The 13,929-nt window shown below is 42.4% G+C and overlaps 1 protein-coding gene across 6 annotated transcripts in view; it reads left to right on the forward strand.

The window, feature by feature from the left end:
- Nucleotides 1-13,929, forward strand: part of thrap3b (thyroid hormone receptor associated protein 3b) — a 120,559-nt gene that overhangs the window by 100,070 nt on the left and 6,560 nt on the right. For 3 of the 6 annotated variants that reach the window (XM_078566927.1, XM_078566932.1, XM_078566928.1), the window contains 5 exons: nucleotides 624-1,430; nucleotides 2,957-3,129; nucleotides 5,726-5,834; nucleotides 7,496-7,580; nucleotides 12,437-12,633. In XM_078566927.1, coding sequence (XP_078423053.1) covers nucleotides 624-1,430; nucleotides 2,957-3,129; nucleotides 5,726-5,834; nucleotides 7,496-7,580; nucleotides 12,437-12,633 — 1,371 coding nt within the window. Of the gene's footprint in view, nucleotides 1-623; nucleotides 1,431-2,956; nucleotides 3,130-5,725; nucleotides 5,835-7,495; nucleotides 7,581-12,436; nucleotides 12,639-13,929 lie in introns of all 6 variants that reach the window. The other 3 variants (XM_078566929.1, XM_078566930.1, XM_078566933.1) reach the window with 2 other exon arrangements.

The following is a 13,929-nucleotide window of genomic DNA, read 5'->3' on the forward strand; positions in this document are numbered from 1 at the left end:
TCTGCAGAAACTTGTATAAAGGATTTTTACAGCTTTAAGAGACTGGGAATGCTATATGGAGAGATCCTTGTGGCATTCCAATATGTGCACAAAGGACGCAGTGCTAATCTGTTACGTTGTAAGTCCTTTATTGTTGTCCAACTAGTAACACTTAAGGTGGCACATGCTTCACTGCAGCACTCCATGGAACCCAATGTTGGATTCCTTAGTGTTGAATATGGACAATCTGACTCAAATTAAGACTCCTTACGCATAGTTTTCTAGTCTAGCTCAAGACCTCAAAACTGTGGAACTCTTTACATCACTCCGTATTTCCTTCTTCCGATGATTCATTCCTCCATTTTAAAATCTAAGTTCTCTGTGTCCTAATCACATTATTTTCCTTGTTGTTTCAAACCTTGAGGTCTTAAAATTTGAGCTTTGGCCTTTCAGCTAAGCTTCTTGATAGAGAGTACCTAGGTGGACTTGCCATTTGAATCCTAGCTTCAGCCTTGGGTAGAAACAAGACCTTTGAGATGGACCCTTCTGTATGACCTTGTTTGTTTAAACACAGACCCTTGATTGTGTAATGCGTTGCATTTCTTCTTTTTGTGTGTGTTTCTTTTTTTTCTGTTGAATCACAGGTTTACAGAGGAGCAGAAAGCTAAAGTGTTAATGCAGGATAGGGTGAATGGAAAAGAAAAGGAGCAGAAAGAAACAGATTTAGAAAAAGAGAAAGGGGGAGACCAGGCCAATGCTTACGATAGGCTTTCTGCTTGCAGTGTGGTGAAAACGGAGTTCCATGTGAAAAACATCCCAGAGAAAGGCAGCCGTAGCAGCCAATCCCCGAAACGATTCAAGGGCGGAGTTGCTGAGGAGTTTGAAAAAATCTCAAAAGCAGAGATGCGTCACAAATTTGGCTACGATGAAGAGGAGGTGGAGGAACACGACAAGGACTACCCGGCCAAGAACCAAAAGGAATATGGATATGAGGATGAGCTCAAGTACAGGAGCAAATTAATCGCAAGTAAAACTCAGGAGAGATATGATGAGGAGGATGAGGAGGAGGAAGATGATGACGACAATGAAAGACCACGGAAGCGGGAAGAGATAAATTTCTTTAAGCACATCACCATCTCCAAGGAGAAGTTTAGAGAGGTGGAGGATGTGGAGGAGGAGGAATTAATGCCCGAGAGATTTAAAAAAGAGGAGCGATTTCTATCAAAGAAAACAGATGGGAGCAGATACCGGGAGGTGTCACCCATGAAAGCATCAAAATATAAGGCAGGCCGAGCAGAAAGCCCTCCTCCCCCTAGGAAAAGCTCCGATGGCAAAGAGCAGGAAGGCGTGACTGCTCAAGAGGAGAGTGCCCCTGTGCTCAAACCAGCTCATCGTCCAACAGAGGTGACGCTGAAAATGGATTCCTTGCAGTTTGGCGATGACACGCTTGGGTAAGAATTGGGTTGAGTGCTTTGTGTTTGTTTTGTCAGGGGCTAGGCTGCCTAGTCATCCCATGGCTGATTCTCTTGCAAAATCAGATAACTTCACCGCCTTCTCCCTTTACAAAACAGTGAAGGGAATTAGACATATAGAGGCATTCTGAGTTCAGGTAGGGCTGAGGCCATATGCTGTCAGCTGCTGGTTGGTCCAGCAAGATATTACTATTGTTTTTTCAGAGCATGTTACCCAGTCACCTCTCCTGGGGTTTCCTTCCTTGTCAAAACTTTCTAAGCCCTTTTAAGTATACCAAGAGGTAAGAGCAGCCTGCTATTCTAAAATGTGCCCTTCAACTGACAAGAAGCACATAGCCGTGACCCTGTCGGTACAGTCCTATTGAGTTATTTATCTCTGCTGCAGGACAGCTAAGATCAGTAACTTGATAAGGGGAGGGAAGCTGTGATCTTATCTCTGTGAGACATAGCCCATTAGTGCATCACCACACTGTCCTTATTTAGACTTCCCATTCAGAAAGGGTCCTGTAATAGAGCTTGAGCCCAATGTCTGTTTATTTTTATTTATTTTCCCCTCAACGTTATTTCGAGGCGCTCTCTTTCCCTCCCATCCCCTGCCCTTTTCCCAACCTTCACTACACTACCTCAGTCAGATACATATCCAGTTGAACTGCCAAACTCTTGTAATGGTAGTGTCGAGCCTAGTAATCTGCCAACTCATTGGATACCACTCCATGTGACCATTTGTAAAACCTTCCCTTTGCAACTGCCGCATGTTTTCTTTGCAGAGAATGCAAATTCCCCTTGGGGAAACTATCATTGCAAACAGTCTGCCACATCCCAGGATAACATGGTGCAACCTCAACAATGTGGCAGCCTGCAGATGATATCAACCCCATGAAGTCGATTTCTTAATTTAGAGCTGACCTCAAATCCAGATATTTTGTGGGAATAGAGACTATGATCTTGAAACCACTTGTAATCTCAGCTCTGTGTAATTTGCAGTTGATATTTATGTAATTTGAATCTTCAAATGTAGATGATAAGATGTTAGTCATACACATGCGGCTTCACCATGTATTTATATTTCCATCATTTGTTCTTTGAAATTTTTTTCCTGTTTAAGTTTGGCGATGAATAAGATACCTTACAGTTCTTACCTAATTGCTGCACGTCATGTGGCGTGAAGGCATCTCCTCAAAACATGCACTCTCCAGCAAAAGTCACTGGGCACTTTTTAAATTTGCTTCTTGCCTTTCCAGAGTTGACTGAAAACTGGAAGATGCAAATTGTTAAATAAATCAACATTTGCACACCTAAATTTGACAAAACCAGTTGGCTTGTCTTTGAGTCACTGATACTGCACAATGGTGAACAGAGTTCCACAAAGAACTGGGGATGATGTGATGAGTGAAACACTAGTAATACCGAAGTCTGTAATGCATTGATAAGCAGGGAAGAACATTGCTTAGTGTTGCCTTAGAGTGGCCTTCTTTCATGAGGAGCTCTTTGTGTTGTCGTTCCAGCTCTGCCAACGTCCTGACCCATGAGCGACGCCTCTGTCGCGACCTTGTTCACAAGCCCAAAAAAGATCAGGAGTTCCGTTCCATCTTCCAGCATATTCAGATGGCCCAGTCTCGACGTAGTCCTTCAGAGCTATTTGCACAGCACATTGTGACTCTGGTTCACCATGTGAAAGGTAAGATAGCAACAATTACTGCTTGATTTTTCATATTTTAAAAAGTTGTTCCATCTTGCCCCTTTTCATGAGGTATGAGTTGAACTTGCATTTTAATGTATCCTTTTGGTTTGTGTATCCCTGTACCCAGAGTAGCGCTGTACCTAATTGCAATCAGAGCGCACCTATGTTGGTGCAACCCTGTATGCTGAAGGCTGGTAAAATAAATCTATTCATTATTTTTCTTGGACCCTCATTGCAAAGTCAGTTGTGTGTTGGTCCCACAACAGAATTTGGATGGGACCACTGTCAACACTTGCTGCCAGCAGCAATGTTCAGTCACCTGTGACATGGTCAAAAAAGTGCCAATAACTAACCTTCCTTTAACCTTGTTGGTCACTGAAACGGCTTGTACAACCTCCTGAGTGCTTCGATTTGCAACTAGTTTTCATGAATGTAATGTATGAATCAAGTATTACTGTTTATTCATTTACTTATGTCTCCTAGTATAGAGTGACCTCGGGGCACTGATAGTAGCCTCAGCTTAAAAAAAGGACTAGAGTAAATCTGATTTACACATTATATGGACTTTACATCACAGAAACAGGATTTCGGCCCAGCTGGTCGATGCTGATGTTTATACCCCACGTGTGCCTCCTAACCTACTTCATCCAACCCTATTAGCACAACTGCCTATTCCTTCCTCCTTAAATGCATCAATTTGTGGTAGTGATTTATTATGTAGAACTTAATGAATTCAACCCTTCACATTCAATGTCAATGAAACAGTCTCTTCTGTTGATTCATATTTCATAGAATCACTGAACCCCTGTGCCCTCTCCCCATTATGTATGCTTTCTGATCTAGCCTTAATGTGCTCAGCGCTCTCTAACTTTTATTGTTCAGTAACTGAACACCAGCCAGCGTGCTGCCAAATAACAACAAGGGAAGAAAATAGTGTAAACGTTCAGCAAGCCGGGCAACATCTATAAAGAAAGGTATATGTTGAAGTTTCAAACACAGCCATCCATCCGAACAGTTCTGTGCCTGAAACGGGCAGTTTTGTTTCTTTACAGAGAATGCCTCACTTGCTGGATGTTCCCAGCAGTTCCTGTGTTCATTTCAGATTTCTAGCATCTGCAGTATGTTTTGGGGGTTTTTTGCCCCAAAGGATATTGGCAGGGTACAGAAATCTGATTTCATCAGTTAAAATGCCTCCAGTTTTTTTCCTGCTTTTTGCATATAGATGTGACTGAATGGCGATGAAGTGATATGTAACATAAGCTTATACCAACTAGTGATTTTTTTTTTCGGATCTTAAGTCACTTTGGAGCCTTGCAGGCGACTGGTTGTGGGTTTACATGGGATCTAAGGTAAAGTGGTATGGGTAACTTCACAATGGCGATTCTCTGCTGACTGAAGTCACCCTACTGCTCTGATCAGTACAGCTAAATTGTTACTAATTATGATAACTGCCAAAGACTTATATTTTTAAAGGAACTTCACATCCTAAATTGCTTAGGCGAGGTTGATAGACATTCTCACTGTCGATGGATCCCTTATTAAAATTGTTGTTTTGTGGGTTCACTAATCCTGAATATTGACCTTCAAGAATATCTGATGTACAGTTCTCCTGGTTCTAAATGGACTATTCCACCCTTGATGCCATTGCACCATGGCCATTGAGTAGAAGTGGCTCTTGGTGGAAATGTTGAGTGGTATCGTCATGCTCTGTTCTGCTGTGTGGTAGTCAGACACTTACACACCTGGTCAGGCTCTGTTGTGTCAAGGTCTTTGTAAGCAAAAGTAGCCGAAGGCCATTGGGGGGGGTTAGGGCCCATCAAAGTGATTGAAAGAATAACCGTGGAGGAAAGAAATGAGAAGAGATTGAATGAGTAATTGAGGTTGAATTCTTTTTTAAAAAATCAATACTGGAGGAAACTGAATAAGAGAAGAGGATGGAAGTTTTGAGAAAATATGGAGCAGGGAAAGAGCTAATGAACCCTCCTTTTCAATGGCAGCCTTCAATGGCAATGGCAGAGAGGGCCAAATAGCCATTGACTGCGCCAGTGGCTGTATACATCTAACCAGCATTGTTTAAGCAATTTAATTTTCTTTCCCTGTAAACTTACCACGTGAATGTAAAGTGATTTGTTTTTAAGTCGTTGGGTTATCCTGCCCCACTGTACCAGGGGAAGGAATGCAATGACTGCTCAAGAAAACTCTGTTGCTGTTGCAGTCAGGCTGCCTACACGGGTAATGTGAAGGAGCAGCTTGGAAATGACTGGTTTCCCCACTTCACCTCCCAGATCTTGGTGAGTAAGCTTCGTCACAATGATGAGGCAGAGATTGCAAGGATGAATCCATCTCTCCTGTTTGAGCACACCTGAAATGGCATATTTGGGCATTTGTGAAAATTGTCAGAGTTGAGATGCCATTAGATGTTGGCATACACTGTGAGGGACATGCAGCCAACAACTAGTTTTGCTTCTCTCCTCTGGTTATATTACAAACGTGTCATTTTTAACTACCGTAAAAGCGATTTTCTGTAATAGATGGTGACCCCTCTCTCTAATAATTCTCTAAGTGGGCTGTATTTCTTATCTGACACCAATAGAGCATTACTTCAAGTCAGCAGGAGTAACGTTAAACGAACGCTTTACAATGTACCAAAGGAGAACAGCCGAGCAGGAGGTGCCCAGGCAGAAGAGCCCAGAGATTCACAGGTAGCAGACTTTCCTTTTTTTTTGCAAGAGAGGGGTTAGTAAGCTTCAGTAAAGTAATGTAGAGACTACCCTCAAGAGGTTCACAAGTTCAAACCCTGACGTTCAACTCTTGTCAACTACTGACCACTGAACTATCCTGCACTAAACAGCAGTGCTGTGAAATTCCAGTCTGCTGATTAGCTGTTTGGTTTTGACCTTTTTTTTAAAAAAAATTCCTCCTCACTGCAGCACATGTTTCTGCAGCAAGACTTGTTTCCTTGGTTTCTATCAGAACTGCTTTGTAGCTAGTTGCTGAAGGGCAATTGGAAGTAGTATCTGTGTAAATTCTCCTCTATATCTCGCATCACACTTCCCTGGTCAGCTGACACACCTTACTTCCATTCTCGAAATGAGCTCTGATCTTGTATTGGAATTACCTGCTGGCACAGTCGTGTCAGCCTTGGCTTAGTGGATAGCACACTCACCTCTGAGTTAGAAAGTTGTGGTTTCAATCCCACTTCAGAACTTGAGCATAAAATCTAGGCTGACACTCCTGTGCAATACTGAACGAGTGCTGCACAGCTTGAGGCCTCGCCTTTCAGGTGGGATGTTACACCAAGGCCCCATCTACTACCCCCTTTATTGGGTATAGAAGATCCCATAGCACTTTTTTAAAAGAGCAAGGGAGTTCTCCTGTGTCAATGTTTATCCCTCTAACAGTACCACCAAAAACCGATGGGGTGATTTATCTCATTTGTTTGTGGGAGCTTGCTTTGCATGAATTGGCTGGCATGATCCCTTACATTACAACCATTTCAAAAACGCTGTTGGCTGTGATGCGCTTTAAATGCCCGAGGTCATCAAGCTGCAACGTCAACCATTTTCCAGACTCAGCCTGGCTGTCTTGTGGATGGCACCAAGAAGAGTTGAAGAGGGCATGTGTGGTCAGGTATAGAGGAGCATTCGCAGTAGCCTAAGAGCAAGATTTTGCCTGCTCTGCCCACAGTGGAGGTATGGCATGGGAGGTTGAAAGGTTTAAGGCATTAAGGAGAGATGAGGTGAAAAGTTCTGTTTACTACATATAAAGCACAGCTTCTGCACTTAATGTTGCCTGAATATGTATAATTTGCTTTCGCTAATTAAATAGAGGAGGGGAAGTGAGTGGCACAGTCAGTTTGTCCTTTCGCTCCTGGGACTGAATTTGAATCCAACATAGAATGATGAGATTAAAGTTTCTCTCTATCTGTTGACTTCCAAGGGTTGAGTATGAAATGGGTTTTGGACAGTCAGTATCCACTTCCGAATGGACATGGGCCTCCAGCACAAAGATGTCCCCAACTCTATTAATTGGGACTAAATTGATGATCTTGCTCAAATGCTGAGAAAATGGTGCGTGCGGAATACGTAAATGCCACGCTGGTGATAGTGAGAGCTCGTCAGAGATTGAGATTTAGGCACATTGTTGAAAGAGCACTTTACTCTGCATCTGGCTGTGCTGCACCTGATATGGGAGACTGCTGCACGCACTGAATTCCTAAAGTGACAAAGTGTTCTACTCCTTCGCAAGCACCTCTTGTTGAGCACACAATTTAATCCAGCCCCTCTCAAAAGTTAACGACCAGATCTTTAAAGACTCTGCTCCCTTTATATTCTTCGTTCTGATGGTGGTTTCCATTTTTAAGGCGGATTGATATTTCACCCAGTGCTCTAAAGAAACGCATGCACCTGCGTGATGAAATAAAGAGCCAGAAGGAGAGCAGTTACAAGGTAACTTGATGTTTAATTGCGGATTTACTAATGCTGTGTTTGTGCTTTTAATGCATGAATATTGGGTAATGTCTGTACAATGACAAATTACTTTTTTATTTTGTTTGGAGTTTCTCCTATCATAAGTTTGTGTTTTTCTTTTAAGGCCCCCAAAACAATTGTTCTAAAAAACTGAGCTGCAAAGTGTTTAATTTATTAAATTAATCCTCACCTCTGTGACGTGCTTAAAAGTATGGCAGATGCTGTCAGAGCCTGTTGAGGTGAGCTTGAGACACTGGGAGACATTTTTGGAAAAAAATACTTTAGGAAAATGCAAAAATATAAAAAAAATGCGAGTGGCTGATGCAGGAAAACTTCTTTTCTGACTGAGCTGTAAGTATTTTGGATTTTTTTCTGAGGAAAATTTTAATTTTAAATGTAGTTGACATTTTAAAGAATTCTGTCTTGTCATCTCTTTTGTAGTGTCAGGTTGTTTATGTATTCCTGATTGGGGGTTTTGTTAATATTAGGAAGGTGAATAAATGAGCTTAGGCTGCTTGGATGTTGGGTGTCTACAATGGTAACAGCTAACAACACCCTTGTTATATATTTTCTTGAGTAACTTTACAGGGGTTTAGGCACAATATATTTTATGCCATTTATTTGTATGTGTTGAAAGTGATTTTGAGAGATATTTAGTGCCACATCCAGGACCTACACTTGGAGCTACGACTCCATTCCAACTCCCAGGCCCAAATTGCCATACAACCAATGGTAGATTGAGTCATGCAAGAGAGTTGGTGTGGTGATTAGGAACTGCCCTGTTCCTCTCGCCATGCTTTAGGATGGGAAGGTGGCCTTGGTGTGCTTTGTATAAAATGTTTGGGAATTCATTCTATATGGAGCTTAGAAGAAATCATCCCTCTTCCCTTGCCTGTGGTCAGTTATATGATGTGCTGATGACGTCTAATGGCAAACATCTATACTGCACTAGCCCACATTTTGAGTCAAAAGCTGACCAATTCATTTAGTTTGGGCCCTTGATGCAGCGCATCATTGGATAGTTCTATCTGTTAGACACTATCTCTGCTGTTTTTTGGAGGTTGGGCTCTTATGCCTGTAGCACAAGGTGAACTAAAAATAATATCTGTAAAGTGCACCTGGAATCAACTGAGTCTGGTGCCTGACTGAATTTTTATTTCACAGGTGTTGTAAGCTTAACTCGATCAATAATAAAATAGTATTGAACTGTTTGAGTGCACCTGCCCTCTAAGACGTGTCAATCATGCCCGACAGTTCTGATTTTGAGAGTGCACGTTATTGCCTAACTTCTACTTGCAATGCCTTGAATTAAAGTATTGAATGACAGTGTGCAGAAGAACTTCTAACTACTCCTGTTTCTTTCCTTTCTTATTTACTACTGGCTGGCCTCCTCTCTTCTGCCTTTCATAAAGTGGTGCACATCCAACTCCTGCCCATATCTTAACTTGCCCCAAGTCCTGTTCACACATCACTCCTATATTGATAAAGCCTCAATTTCAACATCCTCATCCTTGTTTTCAAATTCCACTGTGACCTCACCCCTCCCAACCAGGGTTACACTCCTCCAACCCACTGAGACCGCTGGGCTCCTCCAATTCTGGCCTCTTAAGTATCCCCAGTTTTAATTACTCCACTATTGGCTGTCATGCTTTCAGTGTTCTTGGCCCTAAGACCTGAAATTCCCTCCATAAACCCTGCTGCTTCTCTGCCTCTCTTTGCTCCTTTAAGATGCTCCTTAAAACCTACTTGATTGATTAAGCTTTTGGTCACCTGTCCAAATTTCTCCTTATGTGGCTCGGTGTTGAAAATGTTTTTATTGGTACTGCTCTTGTTAAGTGGCTTGGGATGTTTTGCTATGTTAAAGATACTATATAAATATGAGTTGTTGGTCCTTCCCACTAGCTATTAGCTGCTATGCTTACCCTGCTTTAAGTGCTCCAATTGTAGAACGTTCCATAATAATTTGAAATGTCCCCTCTAATGGCTCAGTGAGTAGTTGCTTTCCCATTTTAAAGCTCAGCCTGTAGTGCGCACTAATGCTCACGGTCCAGGCACACACAACAGTGCCCATTTGGTGAGGTTACAGAGAGCTGCTGGCACTTGTGGAATTACCTCAAAACCTTAGGGAGAAGAAGGGGGGAAAATACTAACTACACAGTGCATTAAACCCATATTTTTAACAGTTTGAGTACATACAGCCTGAATACAAAGATAGACGGAACCTGCAAACTGTCAAGTTGTTAGTCCCAGAATCCATTTTCCAGATGTGCAACACATTTGGAAAGTATATGACTCAATTCTTTCTGTTTAAAAACTTCTCTGGGATAGATGCAAAGAATTGTGTTAGTTGATTGTGTCAAAACACTGCCTGAGTGTGTGTAACCTATAATACTCTTTCACAAAGGGTGTCTTTGTGAGAAGGCCAGGCCCTTGTGTTTTAAACATTTGGCCCCTCTCAGCTGGCTCTAACACTCTGCCAGAAGCTGACTTATCCAGCTGCAGTGTTGTGCTGGTCATTGTGTAATTTTCCAATTGCACGGAACTACAATTACAATTATAGAGAGAGAAAAAATTACTATCTGTTCTCAACAAATGGAATTGGCCACATTTGATCCAATGGACTGAAGATAAATAAAAAAGACAAGTTGAAGCCTGATAATGTGCATGCCTGGTGCGTTTCACTGTCTGCCGCACTGTGACCGAGTAGCTCACCCTTGGGAGAATGGGATGTGAGCACCATGCTGAGTGGCCAGGTTCCCTCTGTCCAAGACCAGCATAGTCCTGTGTCGTTCACTCTGGTAGCGAGAGAAACTTCACCCAGTGGTATAAGAACATAACTAAGAGCAGGAATTGACCAGTAGAACCCATCGACCCTGCTGCACCATTTAGTAAGATCATGGCTGAATATTGACATCAACTCTACTTTCTCACCGTACCTCATATCCAGTGATTCACTTCCTGTCCAAAAATCTGTTGATCTGAGTCTTGGATATACTCAGTGACTAAGCACGCACAGCTCTCTGTGGTAGAGAATTCCAGAGATTCACAACCCCCCGAATGAAAAGATTTTTCTTCATCTCAGTCCTAAATGTCAGACTCCTTATCCCAAAACTATCTCATTCTAGATTCACCAGCCAAGGGAACAGCCTCTTAGCACCTACTCTGTCTTACCCTCTAAATATTTTGCATGTTTCAACGACATCACCACTCATGCTTCTAAACTCCAGGAAGTATAGACCCATTCAACTCAATCTCTGCTCATAGGACAATCTCCTCATCCCACAAATAAGTCTAGTGAACATTTGTTGCAACCAACCAAGGCAAGTATGGAGACAAAAACTGCACAGCACTCCAGGTGTGGCGTCACTAAAGCCTATAAAATTGCAACAAGGCTTCCTTAGTCTTAAATCACTCCCTTGCAATAAAGGCTGATTGCTTGCTGTACGTATATGTTAACTTTCTATGATTCGTATGACTGACTTCACATAAGGTGCAGGCACAAGGCAAGCATCAACTCCAGTTCTATCTATTCCATTCCTGGAGCCAGTGTCCACCCTGTACAACTGCCGGAGTGATCAATGTGACCTGGGGCCCAGGTATCATGTTTGGAGCAAGGATTGGATATTGTGTCAAGAAAGGGGCCTTTCAGCCTACCCACACCCTGATCTGACTATGGTTTTTTCAGTTTAACCACCAAACTATATCACCTCACTCCCTGCTGAAGTGGAATCTAATCCAACTGCAATTTAAATACTTGAATTTATTTTTATTGGACCGGGTGATGGCCTGAACCAACAATCAGTGACTGTCTGAAGAAATTTTCTCCTGATTCTTTATCTCTAATTGTTTCCTTCCCTCTCCCTCCCAAATCCTGTTTACTGTTCACAAGATGTTTCCCGATTCACTTCCTTATTTTTAAATTGAAAGTTAGCTTAATTTTAGCCCTCCATCATTAACATTAAATGGCATTGTAGGTAAGAAGCATGTTGAAGAGAAAACATCTGCAGTGATTTAAAATTTTAAACTGTTCCAACTGGCCACCTGAACCCAAGCTGGGGAGGGAGTCAAATATATTCCACATGTGGAACAGAAGAGAATTGGGAGGTGGGAATGAGCTGAGGAAATGACAAGCCAGGCACAAACTAAGGAGCACCCCCTTGACGCCAGCTCATAAAGGAAAAGTTGACTTTGTTGGAGCAAAGAGGACATGGGTTTATTTCCAAATTAGTGGGGCAGGAATGGTATGGGACCAACCACAGGCATGTAGTTTGTCCTGGTTGTTTTCACAGAGCTCAGTCATTGGCCGAGTACCTTGTTCTCATTAATTCTTTCCTTCACTTAGATGGGTGTTCGAACGGTCCTTGCATCATTGATTACAATTTTTTGCCCTCAGAAATTATTCTGATGTACACAAAGTCAGGGGAAGAGGGAAGGATGATTATGGTGTTTAAGTAATCTTGATTTCAGCCACTTATGCTTTAAGCTAGAACGTTATATTTGTGATGGTCTGCCAGTGTGTACTCCATGTAATTCCACAGGGAGACTAACCGGTGTTATATCACCCTGCACTTAGAGGCCATGTCCTTTTGCAGCACTCCAAGCCTGGCTTCAATTCCAATAATCGTGTGTGTACGTGCTTTCCAGGTGTATTCCAGCAACACTGAAAGAAACTTGGAAGCTGGATTGTACAAATGTTGTTATTTTTTTTTAAAAAGGCATGGAAATGCAAAACCACATTGCCATCTTCTGAGACCCTTTGGCTTATTTTTCTGCCTCTTATCCGCCACAGTTCATGTTAAATGTGTTTCTTGTTTCTTATATCAAATGCTTGCCAGCAGGGAGAAGGAAAATTAAAAGATGAGCCAGATGACCTTCGCCTAGATATTGAGCACCGTAGGAAATATAAAAGCAAGGAAGGAGAGCATAAAAAAGATAGTTCCAAAGATTCAAGAGATTCGAGCCATTCACGTGAACGGTCAAAGGAAAAATCTGGGAAAATTCCCAAAGCTTACAAGGAGTCAAAAAAGCAAAGGTAATGTTCTGTTTCCTTCATCACACTGGATTGTCCACCTCTGCTGGCTGCCTCCCCTCCATCCCTCCTTCCTCTCAATAACACAATGGGACTTTCCTTATGGGGTCATGTATTCGTACAAAATACCGCCTCTCATGACACCATTTTGTTATCCTCCCTTCTGTAATTCCTGTTCCACAGATATATATTGTCTCATTTAGTATTTTTCATTCCCCATGTAAAACTCCATACACTCAATGATGGCATTGTGGATGATGAATGAATTGAACTGTGGTTTAATTGGAATTACCAAAACTTGCGGCATATAGTTCTGACGAAGGTAAACCCGGGGCAACGTCCAGCTAGTGAGTTCTAATTATATTCCTAATACTGGGGCTGGTTACACACCTCCCCAAGTGGTTACACTTTTTTTTACCTAGTTTTCTTAAATTTGTTCTTGGGATGTGAACGTCACTTGTAAGACCAGCATTTGTTGACCATTTCGTCTTGCCCTTGAGAAGGAGGTGATGAGCTGCCTTCTTGAACTGTCGCAATGTATAGATGCACCCACAGTGCTTTTAGGAAGGGAGTCCTGGACTTCTACCCAGTGGCAGTGAAAGAACAGTGGTGTATTTCCAAGTCAGGATGGTGTGTGGTTTGCACGTGGTGGTGTTCCCATGTGTCTGTTGCCCTTGCCCTTCTAAGTGGTAAAGATTGTGACTTTGGAAGATGCTGTTGAATGAACCTTGGAGAGTTGCTGCTGTGCATATTGTAGTTGGTATGCGCTGTTGCTACTGTGCACTGGTGGTAGGAGGAGTGAATGTATAAGGTGATGGAATGGGTGCAGATCAAGCAGACTGCTTCATCTTGAATGATGTTGAACTGCTTGCATCTTGGAGCTGCACCCATGCAAGTAAGTGGGGAGTGTAGGCACCACCTACCTGTGCCTTGTAGGTGGTGGGCAGGCTTTGGGGAGTCAGGAGGTGAGTTAGTTGCCACAGAATTCCCAGCCTTTGACCTGCTCTTGCAGAAACAGTATTTATGTGCCTGGCTGGGTTAAGTTTCTGGTGAACAGTAACCCCTGGTATGTTAATGATGGGGAATTCAGCAATGGTAATGCTATTGCTATTTGTGACCTTGTGAATGGCAAGTGGAAATGGTTAGATTCTCTCTTGTTGAAATTGATTATGGCCTGGCATTTGTATGCTTCGAATGGCACTAAGCAATGCAAGCATCAGTGAATATCCTGACCATATGTTGGTAGGGGGTTCAATGATGAGGGAAAGGGCATGGACCCACAGCCTAAAAACCATTTCA

Source organism: Cetorhinus maximus, chromosome 21, assembly GCF_964194155.1.
Source record: "Cetorhinus maximus chromosome 21, sCetMax3.hap1.1, whole genome shotgun sequence".
Lineage (NCBI taxonomy): Eukaryota > Metazoa > Chordata > Chondrichthyes > Lamniformes > Cetorhinidae > Cetorhinus > Cetorhinus maximus.